The following is a 17,493-nucleotide window of genomic DNA, read 5'->3' as shown; positions in this document are numbered from 1 at the left end:
CGCTCAGCAGGGTCCGAATCCCAGCATTACCCACACACTCCAAATACTGACGTGAATTGTGATGCAGTCTGCCGCCACACTGAGCACCAAAATAGAGACATTTTTTTGTGTGGTGTAGGCTAAAGTGCCCTGTGATTCATCAGGGTCACGACAGAAAGGCGAGGCTGACGAGGGTCACTTTGAGATCTCTGACTTAAAGCCGCTCAGGCTTCTAAGATAAAGTAGCTTCAATTACTTGAGCTGTTGGCATCTATCATTATTGATCTCATAGTGGTGGCAAGGATGAGAACAGAAGCTTTTCCATGTCAGCACTCCACACTGCGAAGTGGCACTTTATGGCATTCACACCCCTTGTTCCCTCAGGGTTAGTAGCGGGAACCTGAACCATTCAAACATCTGAACCGCATTCAGAAAGTTTACAATTTTGAGAAGAAAAGCAAAGCTTTCATCCCCATATTGCACCTTTCTTTAAGCATCAAGTGTCTTATAAATCCAAAAATGATCAAGGGTGTCCTGCATGTGCCCCGTACAGAAAGTGTGGAAGAGTATCAAGTTGGCTTTTAAGGTTTCCCCCCACCACATTTACCGTGCCCCAAACTCACTGTGTCTCTCCATTAACAGAGTTGTTAAATTGATTGGCTGTTAAAAACAGATCGATCCCCCCTCTCTCTCCCTCACAGTACTTTTTTCTCCAGTTTCTACCTCCCTCACTCCCACACGTTTTCTTTTATCTCCTACGTCGTGCGTTTGTAAGTGTAAGAGGAAAGGCCACAGGAAGATATTACATGCAGTGTAATGGCACTAATCAATAGGTTTCATCGTCTATCAGCCTGTATTTTCTCTCCCCATGACTCTATCGCACCGCTCCTCTTGTTTTCCTGTCCTCGTCTGTTTCCTTTCGTGTCGAAAGAAAACACATTTTGAAACGACACACATAGTAAGGCCCCATTTGCTTACAGAAGCTAATAAACACATGCCGGCCCACATCCACACACACACTTGCACACACACACATACAAATACACGCACTCACTCGTGAGCCTGAGGCAGTCAGGGTCCTTGACTATGTGGCGTGCTGTGATCTGAAATTTTAATGCAACGCTTTAAAGCACACACAAACCCTCTCTAACCCTGCACCCTCCCAGTCCTTGGAGTCCTTTCCCCGTTTACTGCTTGGCTGAGCAAATCGCCAGTGTTTGGCTGAACACAACTTTTAACCCTTTGACTGCATACATTTTGGCACAGCTAAACACAAACGCCATACATATCATGGGCTTTTTCCACACAGACACAGACACACACTTGCACAAACACACACTTGCTTTAAACTTTCCACTAAGGAGGACATTGCGTGACAAATCCCCCATCCTCTTGCTACATTCGGGTAATCTGCCTTTTAAAATACACACCAGCACGCGCAACACGCACACACGGACGTACACACAGTCCCTGAGAATTTTGGTCGATGTTGCAGTGCCCAGTGTGTGTGTGAGCTTCATTGGGAGGCGGGCCTGCAGATGTAGCGTAGCCCCCTCTCTGTGTTAGCGCTGTGAGGGTCTGACTGGCCGCGTTTTACCCGTTTAGTCCCTGTTAAAGATTAATGATATATTGATCTCCAGCCCCACAGGATGCTCTGTGTGTGTGTGTGTGTGTGTGCGCGTGTGTGTGTGTGTGTGTGCTTTCCTCTGTTTGTGTATGTGAAGCTTTATCTGCGCGTAAAGGCTTGATACCATTTTGGGAAATGCATTTAATTGCTGATAATTAAGCAACGGTCACTAGGCTTTTCCTGTGTCCATTTGAAGCACATATAAGTACAAAATGGCGCACAACACAAACACACACACACACACACACAAACACACACACACACAGGCACACTCTCGCAGCTAGCTTCTTTTTAAGCCTCCTTGAAATCCCCAAGGTAACACGCTGTGAAAACGCAATGTGGAGAAAGCCAAGGAAAGAAAAGGAATGGAGTGATGAAAGCTAGAGGGCAAAAAGCAAGTCGGGCTGGAGGCTACAGCGAGGAAGAGGGGATAAGAGCGTGATAGAGGAGGGAAATGAAAATCTAAATCAGGGGAATATCCTGCTGGCACCGAGGACAGAGGCCGAGGAAGAGAGGGCGAAAGATGAGAGAGGGGAGGTGGAAGGGGGTGAAAAAGAAAGATGAAAGGAGAAAAAGTGGAGGGCAATGGGAAGGGAAACGGGTTGAAGGGGGGAAGGATAGAGGCAGGCAGAGGGTGGAAAAAGAAAAGGAGCCGGTCGAGTAAGGAGCAAGAGAGAGGAGAAGATGATAAGAGATGAAAAGGCCTGTCTGAGATGGAGGAAGTACAGTAGGGGCTTAGAGGCTCTGGGCTTGTTTCAGAAGTCCTACAGTACTCACTGATGTCACTGGGTGCACCCATTGGCTGTCATGGTACAAAAGAATGTGTGTGTGTTTTGGTGTATGCGATTTTTGAGTGCAGCTGTGCATCTACTCTATAGCTCCTCCCTGTGGCTGCTGTATAGAGCTTTATCCATAAAGTTTTGCCGTCCTAAAATCAGGATTTGTCATTGCGAAGGACCGTCCCTTTACTGTTCAGTGTTTGATGAATTAATTCCACCGGGTGCATCGGCTGCCCATGGACAGTTTCCTGCCCTGCCCGGCGACTGACTGACTGTATCAGGATATGCAGAAAATCCCTTCCCTGTGATCTGCTTTGGCCCTCAGCCTCTAGCTTTGCCTTTATAATTCCCAAATACAGCCAAATCCAAGGGTTATTTAAGAAGACTTTGTGCATCTGTACTTTGATTAAATGATCACATTTGGAGCAGGAGCGGTGGTGTATTTGGGTTGCATTACTACCCATAAACGCTCTCCATTACAAGCTTTTCTGGCTTGTTGGCTCCCTGACCTTACGTTTGTGTGTGTGGGATCGCGATTGAGTGCGCACGTGGTTCCCGCACACTATAGCTTAAGACAGGATAAAAGCTGGTGAGGTAGTGTACTATTATGTTGCTTAAATGCATACTAGATCCTTTTAACTGTTAGGGAAAAGAATAAAAGCAGAGAGTGAAAAGCTCTCCCACCCACATCTGATTCTTTTTGCTGCATCGCCTGTGGCACAATGTTGACCTAATATCAACTGTGTCTGTTTTGTTAAACACATTCAAATCAGTAGTACTCAGGCCTATGGGACATAACACTGTTTCTCATACTGTGACACACAAATACAAAAGCTGCGTGGGTTATTGGGTTCACTATCAAAAGATTGCAGTGAAATCAAAAGGTCTTAATGGATGCAGTGGTGCACATATGCACTCACAACTCTGTGTTCAGTGCCATCCATGTACTCTTATTAGCGAGTAATGTTTTAAATAAACACACGAGCACACACTGCATCTTTGTAATGCAGTGAATGGCACCCAAGGAGTTTTGAAGGCGTGTCATTAATATTTTCCAATTGTAACTTCATCATACAGCAAAAGGTATTCAGAATGTTTATTTTTGCGCACACAACTAGTGCATCAGTTGATGAGTCATATTTTCATAATCAATTAATCTGCTGATTATTTTCATACTAAATTGTTAAGTCTATAGAATGTCCCCAAGCGACATCCTCCAATATTTATTAATCTGGAACCAGTAAATGTTTGACATTTTTGCTTAAATGTTAATTTAATTTAATTGATTTATCAGAATAGTTCATTCATTCATTCATTCATTCATTCATTCATTATTTATTTTAGTTCTACTCACAGCTAATGAACAAATATGACCATTCATATGTAGGCATTTATTTAGAGGTGCTGTATAAATATATAAATATAATGCAAGACAAACTCATGAAAGATGGTTGTTAAACAGTTTCTCCAAAGTCCAGTAATGTGTGTTATTATGTAGCAATGCACTGCTTTATTAGCTGAACATCCACATTGGCTGATATTTGCACTGTTCACTGCTATCGGCAAGTAAGATGAAAATCACTGATAGCGGTTTATCTGTTGTGTCACATTAATTTTGTGCAGGCAGATTTATGAGCTACTCGCTTGTGAGTCCTGACGTTCCTGCCATCACTTTGTAAGGCTATCTGAGTGCTGAACAATTCTTCTCATTGAGTAGGTAGTTGTATAACAGGCTAAAAAAGCTTCTGAAGCAGTTACTATTCAAAAAAGAGAACCCTTTTCATGTGAAAGAAGGTTATATAAAAGGGTTGCTTCATAAATTTGTATGATTGAAGTTGTGCTCTTTCAAAGATGGTGTAATGAAGACTGAATGACTTCTCAAAAGTTGAGTTGATATGTGAAGTTAATAATTTTCCCGTTTCATTTCCTCCTGCAAAACGGGGAATAAATAACAATTTGATTTTAAACAACATATCTGTATTAGCTAAGAGAGTCACAGTTGTGCATCCCTAGTATTATGGGGATGTATCCCTGCCATCTGACCTCTAGCAAGTGAGAGGTGAACCGTGGCCCCCATCCAGACCATTAGTCAGACACAATCACACAGCTTCATAGCAGATTAGTCTGCTGTATTAGGACTTAGAGCTCTATTAATGTAATCCCTCTGTTTTAGTGTGGCCTGGGTTTAGGGGCTTACATGTGCACACCCACACACATAGACACACACACACGCACACACACTTAAATACATGTATGCACGCACACATACAAGCTGTTTGGGTTATGGAGTTCACAATCAATGGATTAAGGTGAAATTTAGACAGTAGCTTAATGGACACGGCACCAGCATTTTCCAAATGTGTGCTCTCTGACAATTGTACTCATGCCCACGTGATTTGTGCACAGTGTACTCTTCTTCCAGCAAATCATCTCTCTTCATCCATTCCTTGTTTTTATTTGTTTGCTATGTTTGAGTGAGTCTTTTAAAAACCCTGTCACATCCTCTGTTGTAACAATAAATGTCTTTCTCAGGGCCGATGAGATTGAGATGGTGATGACCGACCTGGAAAGAGCCAACCAGGTAACTTGACATACTAATTGTACATTTATACACAGCAGTGTCTAAATTGTCCACACCACCGGGCTCCTCCTAATACAGAAAAGGCAATTTGGTCACTGACTAAAGACCTTGCAATGAAATGTGTGAATTTGCTACAACTCAAACATCTAATCAAATGATATTCTGTATTGTATTGTAAGTATTGTCTCGGTATGCAAATGCTCACATGGCTTTTTGTACCATTGAGCCCTTTGTCGTTCAAAAACTGTTAAAAACACATCAGTGAGCCACACATTTGCACAGGGTGACATGTTCCTTCATTATGTTGAACAATGGCTGTCTTTCGAGCTGCTCCTGTTCGTCACCCTACTCTCAAAAATACTCTCGACCAAATGTGTGTTGTTCCACAAAATAGTCTACAACACATATTCAGTCATCTCCCGTTTGAGAAACACCAGTGTCGAGCTGTTACTAAGAGGATTGTTAAGCATTTTCTAACAATCTAACAAATGTTTTAGTTGCGAACATCTTTGACATGACAGTGACAGTAAATTAAAAGCAAACAGGAAATGATTTTAAACAAAGCAGATAGGTCATGGGGTTATCAGTAAATCAAGACGATTAGCTGACTTTAAAATATAATGTCGTTCATAGTACATACAGTAATATTAATCCATCTTGTTTACTAAATAAACACGTCATTTTTCACACCGTTTTTCTTACAAGTCCTCTCTGAGCCGTATGGACGTATAGTCATTTTTGTAGGTGTTTAACTATATTGACAAAAAAGGTCAGCAGTATTTTGGCCTTTTTACTTGCTGCCAGCAAGTTCTTACAGAGGCAGGTATCATTTTTCCTCAGCCTGTCAGGGATGTTTCCAAGATAGAGGGCTGTGAGTCATGTTGTACTGACATTGAAACCCTGGGTTTTTGAGGAGATAGTTGCTCTTTATTCCAGAAACTCTGAATAGAGGAAACATGAGCATTATCAACCACGTTATCTCCAGATTGCCTCCAGCATAACAAATATATTATTGACCCTTTTTTAAAGATTTACATCTTCAGTAGGAACAAACCAGGGCTGACGGGGGCTGGAAAAGATCTAATGTATTGATATATTTTCCGAATTTGTTATCTATGATTTGATTTGATTTATTTTATTTTTTTTTGCAAGAAAATACAGTTTTGTCAGCAGAGCATTTATAAAACGATATAAAGGTATATATTCATTATAGACATTATAAACGTAGCAGTTAACGTGTTTCTTGACACCAAAACAGCATACAAAGTCTGAAAGTAATGCAGCCATAGGCAAACAAAGAAAAAAGATGTTAATAGTGTATATCCTTAATATACAGTAGCATATCACCCACACCAGAGCAAAAATAAATACCCCTTCAAACCACAAAAGTCACTCCAGTCAGGAATAAGTGGGGGAGCCACTTAACAAAACACTAGTCTTCTTGTTTGGGTCTTTTTTTCTGGGATTTGTTGAGTGTACCAAAAAATATAAAACTTCAGCGTTATCTTTTGAAAATATGAATAGTCATATCCATTCAGAATGTATGAAATATGGCCTATATTAACAAATAAAGACTTTCTTTATTTCTGTGAGGGCTGCTGTTTGTTTTACATTTTCATTACACACCTACTAAACCGGCAGAAATAAGCCCCCCAGTGTGCCCTCTGCCCTTGTGTTGTAAATATTCTTGTGGTATCTGTTAATGTCATTGTTGTTAACTTTCATTATTAGCCCAAGAGTATGATTTGTGGCTAAAGGGCTAGCATAGGCATGTAATGTTAATATTAGCCTGAAGGTTAGCGCTCCGACTATAATGCCACACGCGCACACACACACACACACACACACACACACACACACACACACACTATTCACACTTCTGATTTGAGGTTTAGAGAGGATGACAGCGTGGCCTCCAGCTCAGTCACAGACTTTTTATACGCTTTTATAAGGAGAAAATGGAAAACAGGATTTTTCTTGTGCGACTAGCAGTCCAACTCCCACCCAGTCAATAACAGCTCTCAATATGGTTGCAATTAGGAACACTGTAGAATCGGCTCCCTGTAACTCCTAATGATGGTAAGTTGGCCGGTGTTGCAGATGATTCCCAACTGGAGCGCGCCAGTCAGGCCATAAATACGAGGCGTCGGGTATCATCTCAATCCTCAGGACTAATTTAATATTTTCAATTAGGGAAAAATTCACTGTCGGCCATCGTTGCACACGTTCTTTGTATTCTGTCTGCCTCTGCTCTGTGGTAAACACTTGTTTACGCTGGAAAGAGGAAGACTTTCCTGACAGACACACTGTTGGTTGGCAGACGATGGTGTTTTGGAAAACTTTATTGCTTCAATTTGATTGCCCTTTTGGAATTTACTTGCCTGACACCTTTTAACTTTTTAACAGGAAGAACTTTTACTTTCTTAGTCTTCTTACTTTCTTACTATCAGTCAGTCTGCTTTCTCTGTCTACACATTTTAAGTTGGTTTCAGCTGTTCTCTGGGGCTAGTGGAAAATGACAAAAAGCACATTGCACAGTAGCACTGAACTGATCATGTTTGACTATGTTACAATCTGCACCAGTTGGTTTTCCCCTTCAACTTTTTCTCTTCTCCTTCCAGCGAGCAGAGGCGGCTCAGCGGGAGGCGGAGTCACTCCGGGAGCGGCTGTCCTTGAGTAACCAATCGCAGCCGCTAAGCAGCCCAGCCAAGGCCGACCCTGACACGGTAACACATCTCGCTGCTTCACTGATTTACTAGATGGCTGACCAAGAGGTATTGATAGGCTAAAGATCAGCTTGCCCTTTTTGTGCTGCTGGCGATCAACTGATTAAAGCTTCAGATTATGGATCACTGATCTTAAAGGTCAGACACTGGAGACATTGGGTCAATAGGTGACTGGTGTATTGATTAACTGATTTATTGGACCTGCACAAGGTGAGACTAGTTAACTCTGAGTCTGACCCCCACACTGAAGTATCTGCTTGTGATAAACCACGTCTGATTATTGATGTAAAGAAGGAGGCCTTTTGAAAAGTTAATCAGTACATAGATCAGCTTCTGTCTGGCATAGAAACACTGATTGCTGCCGTGATTAATTGAATCAGAAACTAGGACCATTTTATGGCTGTTTTTGTAATTACTTGTGTAGGTTTCATTTTGCCTGTAAGATTAAACTGTCATCCTATTTTGGTTTTTAGGAACAGGCGGCCGAGGTGGCATCCCACTCAAGTCTGGAGGCAGAGCTCAGGGCCAAAGAAAGGGAGACCGCCCAGCTGGTGGAGGACGTCCAGAGACTGCAGGCCAGCCTGACCAAACTCCGAGAGACCACCAGCTCCCAGATCACACAGCTGGAGGAGCAGCTCAGCAACAAGACTGCCACTCTCAAGGTAGTTACAGAACACACAGTTATTTCAGCTGTTAATTTCTAATAGGAGCATTTCTGTATTCTTGTCTTCTTCCAGCCGTGAGTATATTCACACATTGACTCACTCTGTTCTGTTGTCTCGAGTCAAGTCACTGGAATAAGTACATGACATGTAAAAATGTATTAATTTTAATAAATTATTTTATTATATTACCCATTTTCATGTCATCTTGTCTCTTTGTAATCTACAGGAACTGGAGGAGAAACTGCAGAAGCAAGCCGACTATGAGGAGGTGAAGAAGGAGTTGAGGTGAGGAGCACGTACAGAGGAGTGTGTCCGTGTGTGTTCAGCACAGGTCTATTTTTTGCATGCGTTTGATGTCTTTAACAGTGTTAAACAAGATGTGTGTCTTCATTTAAGATGCGTAACTCAATTGAATGCCCTTATGAAGGTGAAGCTTGTATGACATGTAGCTTAATATTTTATCTCCTGTCTCCATTATCCTGTCTTTGTCTTTAAAGAGACAGAAATGGTGAGACTAGCTTGCCACGCGGTAGCTGTATGTGTGTGCATGTGTTTTTCTGAGGTATTGATCTTGATTTTTTTCTCTCTCTCTCTCCCGTCAGTATCCTCAAGTCTATGGAGTTTGGAACATCTGACTCTGTGCAGGTAAAAGCGACAATCTGCAGTCTTTAGTGACTTTTAGCACTGGAGCTCACACGTAATGTTGCAACTGTAGTAAATAAAACATTGATAAAACAAAACTGTATAGCTAGATCAGTCAAAATGAGCAGTTGATGGCAGAGGCCTGTAGAAAGTTATTTTAATTTCTGTTCCGTTGTTCCCCTCCATCAGGATTCATCCAAACCTCTGGAGGTGCTGTTGCTGGAGAGGAACCGTAGTCTTCAGTCTGAGAGCGCCGCTCTGCGGATTGCCAACACTGAGCTCAGTGGTAAGTGTGCCCAAATGTAAGGTTGTGGTAAGGGCTGGACTCAATCTGGCCAGACTATCTTCACAAAAACGAAAGAATGCCTACAGAAGTGGAGTCCAGTATTCATGGGAGCTTAGATGAGGGCTCAGCTGCAGGTAAGGCTGTGTTACATCAGGGTGGTGCATACATACAATACATAATGTATGTATGCATGTAAATTCTTTTTCTCTGAGAATACTTAACCATTGCTGCTTGTATTTGGAATGATTTTGGTCGACAATATGGAAAGAAAAAAATTATCATGCTATTGAAATGTTGCTATAGTGCCTCACTTCATAAAGAAGAAGGAAATGTATGTCTGGTGTCTTTGAATTACCACAGCAGGAGGTCAACCTCAACAGTAACAAAGTTGCAGTACACAAAAATGAGGACACCATACTATCGGCCCTGCGTCAGGACTCCTGCCCTCTGCAACAGTGTTTATGGGTTTGAAATGTCATGGCTTTAGGCTTGAATAGTTGAATAGCTTTGAATTGATTAACATTCACAGTAAGGGGAGCTTACTGTCTTACTCAATCATGTTAAGTCTCAATGGTTATGCATTAAAATAATATTTCTCCCAGCGCTTATTATCAAGATGGATTCTAGTAGTTACAAGACCGAGAAAATAGTTTATTTCTCTATTTGTTTTGGTGAATGTATAAATTTAATCAGCCTTAACTATTGAGGAAAGAAGTGAAATGAGGCAGAGCCGCACAGTCTCTGTTTTTTGGTGACATGCATCTGTTTTCTGTTGAGACATAAAAAATGTTTTTCAAAACAGTTTTATTGCTCCGTTTTTATTTTTTTTTTCCTGGATGTGTTTTTATGAACTAAAGACAATGATACTGCACCTACAATGGGATTTATCAGTGTTTAGGAGCACGCAGCAGCAGCATGGAAGAGGACTCACATGGTGTATTGGCTATCTAAGGACATCATTTTACCCTGTCCACTTACTTCCACTTTGCCTGCGAGACAGAGAGAGAGAGAGAGAGTGACTGAGCCCGTGGCCAAGCTAATCTGCCTAAGTGGCACAGTGTCAATTGTTTTGTTTGTCCTTTTTTTCTTCCAGGCTGTGGCTTACAAGAAAGGTTGAAATCACAAATGCATGGGCACTTTGTCTGGGGGGGTTGGCAAAAAAGGAAAACAAAGTTCACTAATTTGAAAAAGACCTGATTAAGATAACAACTTTTGTTAATTTTTTTTTTTTCCTCTCTCTTTTTGGAACCCCTTTTTTGTTGACTCCCCCATAATGCATGGTGTGTTTGACCTTTCTTGTAGGGTCAGCCGGGCGAAAAGGGACAGAAGAGTCCACGCTGAAGGAGGAGACCATGCCCAGCGACCCCTCTTCCTCGCCCCCTCCTCCCCCTCCCTCTCTTCCTTCCTCCTCCCAGCTTCCCCTGTCTCGCACTCACACGGACCCCCTCAACACTGCCACCACCACCAGCAGCGGCGAAACGCACCCTTTCACTCCTACGGGCATTGGACAGGACTTCTACTCTCCCGTGTTCCCTCTGGTGGGTGGTAAGATGGCTTTGAACTCCCTGATTCAGCGGCAGCTGCTCCAGACCTTCTACTCCAAAGCCTTGCAGGAATCATCTGGAATCCCCAGTGGGGCTCTACTGTTCACCCCCTTCACCCCGACCCTCAGCTCCATCCCTACCTCCACCCCTGGCTCTGGGTCCGCTGCCATCCCGCTGGCAGCTAGCAGTCCCCAGCCCCCTCCAGCCAGCCCAGATATGGCTCCTGTAAACGGGAGTAGCACGGCCGGCAGCGCGCCGTCCCCCTCACCTAGCCACTCTGATGCCACCACAGGAAGTATTTTGGACGGGGAGGACATGGACACAGCAGAGATTGCCCGGCAGGTGAAAGAGCAGCTGATCAAGCACAACATCGGGCAGCGCGTGTTTGGCCACTATGTGCTGGGACTGTCCCAGGGTTCAGTCAGCGAGATCCTGGCCCGACCAAAGCCATGGAACAAGCTGACCATCCGAGGAAAGGAGCCTTTCCACAAGATGAGGCAGTTCCTCGCCGATGAGCAGAACATCCTCGCACTGCGCAGCATCCAGGGACGGCAGAGAGGTGAGCCTGTGTATCTGTAATGTGTCAGTGCGTGTGTGAGTGGGAGTGGGAGTGTGTGTGTGTGTATGTGTCTTGCATGCGTGTGTGTGTGTACAGCCCTGCACAGAGCCATTGATTAGCCTGTCAATATGGACTAGCTCTTTTATTTTTCTTTCTCCTTCCTTACTCCCATCCTGTGCCACACCTGTGTGTTTTGAGTGAGTTCCCAGTCACGCACTGATCCCAAGAGCCTCTCTTAGCTATCGCAGTCAATAGAGAAACCTTTCACACATCAATAGTATTGATCGGTGGGAACTAGGAGGAAGGCAGGGGTACTGTTAACTACGGGTAGATTCGATTAGCCAGGGCCTGCTTTTGTTAACGCATCAGGACATTTTTGATTGAAGATATTCTCAGTTGTACAAAAAAAATAAAGCAAAGCCTACCTACCTGGTTCTAGACATAGCCCATGTTGAAAATAAGGCTGCAGTTTAATACATACTATTAAATATTTCATCCTTCACTACTTTGTCTTTGTACTAGTTTAATATTCCTGTTAGAGGTTTGATTCCTACCGGGGCCACAGATGGTGAAGATCGATGCATTTATGGTACTATAATGTGCATTGGATGGAAGAGTCCCCACATGCCATATATTTGCAGAGCATCACAGGCACCATATAGTCTAGCTGTAAAAGAGAAAAAAAAAACACACAAGTGCTGTAACATAGTGTGTGGTATATTGTTTTTAACAGAGGGCTCAGGCCAGCCCCAGCTTAGCCGAGTGTTTCAGGATGTTCCGAAGCGGAGAGCCCTCTCCAATACAGCTTCACACACAGGTCTGTCCCCTTCACACACAGAGATTGTAGCACGTTCTGTCTGTGTGGCATGTTTGTGTTGGGATGAACTGTATCTATGGTGTGTGTGCGTGAGTTGGCGTTTTATTAATTTGCGAGCAGGCGCACAGATATATATATGTGCCTTGAAGGTAACCGCACAGTTTCAGTGACTTGCGTCAAAGGAAAAGCCAGCATGTGTATTTAGGGTTTTTATTGGTAGTTGTTATTCTGCGGGGAGCGTTTACTGTACGAACCCTGTAGCACGTGTGCATGTGTGAGTTCCAGAGGGACCAGAGAAATTATGACAATCCCTCCAGTGTAGTTGCCTTGAAGCTCAGTGGTGGGAATGTTGTTCTTTGTGCTGTGCCATTGTGTAATTACTTGATGTCCTTATAGGCTCCGTTTTTCTTGGTTATGTCTGCTTTTTAATCTGACACGGTTTTTCATCTCCTCCCATTCCCTCTTTCTCTCCCTCCAGGTAATATCACCGCCCGTGTCCGCACCCCAGAGGCTGGTTCAGATGAGGCTATCAAGTCGATTCTGGAGCAGGCCAAAAGAGAGCTGCAGGTGCAGAAAGCAGGTGAGTCGTAGTTTTTTTTTCTCATCTCCAGACGACTCAAAGTACTGAAGATGATACATTGTGGCTATGAGTGTGTGTCTCCCGTGACAACCTTTTTCTCCTCCCACGACAGACTTCTCCCATGCTCAGCCCTCGTATGCAGGACTGAAAGGAGGGGGCGGAGGCGGCACAGGAGGTGGAGGGGGTAGTGGTTCAGACGAGGCCATCCGCTCCATCCTTGAGCAAGCTCGCAGAGAGATGGAGGCCCAGCAGGCTGCTCTGGAGCCCATCCTCAAAGCCTCATCTTCCTCTTCCTCCTCCACATCATCGCTATCTCAGAGGGATCTCCTGAGCTCCTCGCTCACTGCTCCCCTCCCTCCTTACAACCCCCTGGCACTCTCCCTTAAGAAGCCTTCCAGCTCCCTCTTGTCCTCTCCCTCGTCCCCGTCTCCCATCCTGGACTTCAGCTCCGGCGTGAAGAGAGAAGGCAGGGCTTCAGACATGTCTATTGACGGAGCTCTCAGGCTGGGCCGGAGCTCCGAGGGGTCGGCCCGCTCTGGAAGTTCTGGCGGAGTGGGATACTGGAGAGAGCAGTGGTGGAGCAACATGCATACAGACCAGCACAGGACCATAACCGCCCAGACAGAGGATAACCGCAACCAGGAAGACTCCAAAGAGGTGAGGGGAAGCGGAAAAAACAAACGTGTGTGTGTTTAATTACTCTTGTTTTTTACTCTCAGTGGTTGCATGTCTGAGCTGTTCTCCGGTTGTGTGTTTCAGGGAATATTGAGTGACGGCTTGTCTCGACACAAACCGTGGAACAAGCTGAACCAGAGGAGCAGAGAGCCATACCTCCGCATGCAGCCGTGGCTCAATGGAGACCAGGGGCAAAACGCACACATCCAGCAAGCTCAGAACCAAGGTAAACAAATCACATGCACACACACAAACACACAATCACACACACCAGCAGCACAGAAAGTACATGGATTCACACAGCCAGGGTCCTTGGGCTAGAGCATTACTCTGAAAGCCTGATTAGAGCTAGTGGCTAGTTGTTACTGTCAGTCTGTCACTCACCCACCCTCCTCCACCCACCACCACCACCGTTACCCTCCCTCCATCCTCCCTCCTCCTCCCACCATCCCCCCATCCTCAGTGCTGTGGCAGTGTCAGCCAGCAAGCTGCTGGTTTGTCATGTCATAGACAAGTTAGTGTTGCAGCGCCAGATGGCAGCTCTGTGTGTGTGTGTGCATGCGTGTGCGTGCGTGTCTCTCTTTCTCTCTGGGGGTGTAAACAGCAGCTAATGTACACTGACAGCTCCTCATGACTGCTCTCTTCCAGCCTGCTGAGCTGCACAGCAGTACTACACAGACAGAGACAGGGAGATGAAGGAATAGAAGGAGGAAGCCAAAAAAGCTTCAAACTGAAAACTTAAGCACCTTTGCTGTTTGTTTAACAGGAATTAAATTAATTGATGTAGTATGACTGAAGTCCCTCCCAAACCCAGCAGGAAGAGGAGATGAAACTCGCTCTCATACACACTAACATGTTTTCTAACCTGTGCGATCTCTCTCGCCCTGTCTGTTCGGCTCAAGCAGAGGGTACTCCCAAGACATCAGCCAGCTGCAGCCCCGCTCCAGAGTCGCCCCTCAGTTCAGCTGAGGAGTCTGTCAATGGTCTCGGAGGGGATCCACTCGCCTCGCAGTCCTCCGGTCTCAAGCAGTTATCTGAGGATCCCTCAGGTGGGGAGTCTCAGCTTGGCACCCCGCTGCCTGTACCTGGTCATTCGGGTCTCAGCATCCAGGAAATGGTCGCAATGTCTCCTGAGCTAGATACTTACGCCATCACAAAGAAGGTTAAGGAGGTGTTGACTGATAATAACCTTGGTAAGAAACACAGAGGTTACTGTCTGTGTGGTTTTGTTGCTCTTTCTCTCCCTATTGATGAATAATTCAGCTTTGGAATTCTTTGAAATGACCATTTCATTTCCCGTCTCTGTCATCCAACCAGGCCAGCGTCTGTTTGGGGAGACTATCCTGGGTCTGACTCAGGGTTCTGTCTCAGACCTGCTGGCCAGGCCCAAACCCTGGCACAAGCTCAGCCTGAAGGGCAGAGAGCCTTTCGTCCGCATGCAGCTCTGGCTCCAGGACCCACACAGTGTGGAGAAACTCATGGACATGAAACGCCTGGAGAAGAAAGGTGTGTAGTCAAAGCTCGACGATGAGACACAAATGCATACTCCACACAGAGCAGCATGCCTTCAGAGATAACAAACAAAAGAATGAGACAAAAGACAAAACCGTCATGTTATCTGCTTAAGCATGCAATTACTTTAAAAATACATTAACCCAAAAGACGAACAGCAGCCTTTGAATTACACATGCACATCTGCACACACAATATCCTTTGTGCAGGACAGCAGAGCATGTTGTGCAGATCACAGTCATCTTGGTGTGATGTCAGTACCAATCAGGACTGCAGACATCACATACTGTATTAGATGTGACAGCTAGGGGACTGCCGGGGGCCTGCTTACTCACAGTCATCAGCACTCCTCTTCATCATCGTCATCATCATAATAATCACCAGTGTCTATAAGATCGTATTTTTATCATTCGTTAGCCCCCGCACTATCACTCCATCATTCTTTATTCCCTTCTGTTTACATGATGTGTTTAAGAATCAGCAAAGCCGCGAGGCCTCGCCCTGCTGGCTGCCTCACAGTGACCCCGGACTGCTCACTTCCAGCTCGCTCTGTAGAGATGGGATACACATATTTGAACCTGCCAGTAGGCACAAGCAATCAGGATCAGTTTACCCTCCCGATATCACAAACCACGCACAAGGGCAAAAAACAAAACTGACCTCACACCAGTGTGTTTGGGGCATCAGATGGGTGGGGTTACTCTCCATTCAACTTCGTTTTAGATTATTGACCCCAAAGTAATGTATCCAAATAGCAGTGGGGAAACGTCCTGCCCAAAGGCAGAGCCCAGAGGAAAGACATGGACCTAGTCCGGAGTAACCGTATTTGACCTCTCACCCTCATGGTACAAGCCTGCAAGGCAGCACACAACTTTCGGAGTGGTCTAACCTTGCTCTGAGGGGTTTTTCCCCACAATACTAATATATCTGGCAGCGTGTATTGGGGTTGAGAAAATGTCAACCTCATGCGAAGCTGCCATGAGCTGTTCTTTTTCAGCTGCTGGTGCCTGGAGTGAATGGTGCTACTTGTTTGCTGTAAAATGGAAGATATGCTTTCATTGTTAGAATTCCTAAATAAGGCAGTAGCACCATCTAGTGAACGGGGAGGGAATGGCCCAGCTATTTTTTTTCAACATTATCTGATTCACAACACAAAACATGTCCTGGTGGCATGCATCAAACACGAGACAGCCACTGTGGCCGACTTTTGATGAAGCCATCTGACCTGCATCTTGAAAAAAATTTTTTTTCTGTTTGGGTCTGAAGTTTAGCTCAGGAGATAGTGCCCAAAAATATACAAATTGGTCTAGGGCTGCAACAAACCATAATAATTGATGAGTTATGAAATTAATCAATAAATTGTTTGGTTAAAAATGTCCAAGGTGATGCCTTCAAGTACCTTCTTTTGGCAGGCCAGTAGTCTTGAAACCAAAGTTATTTGGTCATAGAAGAGAAAGATTACAGGCAAGTAAATATTCAGCGTTTTTGTTCAAACAAGTATTTGATCACAGTGCCAAATAATCGTTTATTTTTTAAATTATTAAAATTTTTATAGCATTTAACAACAAAGGAAAACACACACATTGAAAAAAAAGAAAAACCTCCCCAAAATAAACAAAAACAAAGTAAAACAAAAAAGGGGAGACAGAACTGAAGAGTTGAAAGTAAAAGGAAAAAATGATAAATAGATACAAATAAATTATAAATAAATAAATAATCATTTCTTGATCAATCAATTGAATATTCGACTAATTGTTGGATCTCTCGTCCAATTATTTAATTCATAATGGCCGTTTTAGACTGGACTAGTTTTACTTCACATGAATATCGCATGTCAGATTTCATGCTCATCGACCGAAGTTATAAGCCTCTGTTATAAGCCACTACAGCTGAGAGTTTTATTTTTATCTTATTTTTATGTTTGGTTTAGTTTGGTGTGTAATTTCCAAAAACAATTTTACAAGACAAAAAATACATTGCTAACCAAACTACTTGAAAAAGAAGGACTGGATACGAGATCACCAGTCAGCTGCAGATATGAATTAATTGTTGATACTCCGTGTGTTTTTGACATCCTTTTCTTTTTGTTTTTGTGTGCTTGTTCAGCTTACATGAAGAGGCGGCTGAGCTCCTTGAGTGATGGCCATTCTGTGGACGTGGGCTTAGTGGGGCAGGAATACATCCAGGGCTCCCAGAGTCCGGGACAGCAGCATCTGAAGAAGCCAAGAGTGGTGTTGGGCCCCGAGGAAAAGGAGGCCCTGAAAAGGGCCTACCAACAGAAGCCCTATCCCTCCCCGAAAACCATTGAGGAGCTGGCCTCCCAGCTCAACCTGAAGACCAGTACAGTCATCAACTGGTTCCATAATTATAGGTCAGCACTTGGAAAAGAGATCCATTTAAATATGAAGCTGGTGCTTCTAGTGTTTTAAGTACATTTACTATAAAGATATTGCCTTGCTGTATCATCATATAAAACATTGTCTTGGATGTTACTGACAAACTGTGCGTCAGGGTTTGAGTA

The 17,493-nt window shown here is 44.1% G+C and overlaps 1 protein-coding gene across 4 annotated transcripts in view; it reads left to right on the top strand.

Annotated features, from left to right (window-relative positions):
* The window catches only part of cux1b (cut-like homeobox 1b), a 67,180-nt gene that overhangs the window by 38,667 nt on the left and 11,020 nt on the right, over positions 1-17,493 (top strand). The window contains exons 9-22 of one of the 4 annotated variants that reach the window (XM_037121278.1): positions 4,918-4,966; positions 7,588-7,692; positions 8,166-8,354; positions 8,584-8,642; positions 8,960-9,002; positions 9,189-9,285; positions 10,588-11,388; positions 12,122-12,205; positions 12,684-12,785; positions 12,898-13,442; positions 13,545-13,686; positions 14,363-14,653; positions 14,778-14,966; positions 17,079-17,343. In XM_037121278.1, coding sequence (XP_036977173.1) covers positions 4,918-4,966; positions 7,588-7,692; positions 8,166-8,354; positions 8,584-8,642; positions 8,960-9,002; positions 9,189-9,285; positions 10,588-11,388; positions 12,122-12,205; positions 12,684-12,785; positions 12,898-13,442; positions 13,545-13,686; positions 14,363-14,653; positions 14,778-14,966; positions 17,079-17,343 — 2,961 coding nt within the window. The remainder of the gene's footprint in view (positions 1-4,917; positions 4,967-7,587; positions 7,693-8,165; positions 8,355-8,583; positions 8,643-8,959; positions 9,003-9,188; positions 9,286-10,587; positions 11,389-12,121; positions 12,206-12,683; positions 12,786-12,897; positions 13,443-13,544; positions 13,687-14,362; positions 14,654-14,777; positions 14,967-17,078; positions 17,344-17,493) is intronic. The other 3 variants (XM_037121283.1, XM_037121292.1, XM_037121302.1) reach the window with 3 other exon arrangements.

Source organism: Acanthopagrus latus, chromosome 2 (assembly GCF_904848185.1).
Source record: "Acanthopagrus latus isolate v.2019 chromosome 2, fAcaLat1.1, whole genome shotgun sequence".
Taxonomy (NCBI): domain Eukaryota; kingdom Metazoa; phylum Chordata; class Actinopteri; order Spariformes; family Sparidae; genus Acanthopagrus; species Acanthopagrus latus.
The sequence above is the reverse complement of the archived record's forward strand: the minus strand, read 5'-3'. Positions and strand labels throughout refer to the sequence as shown.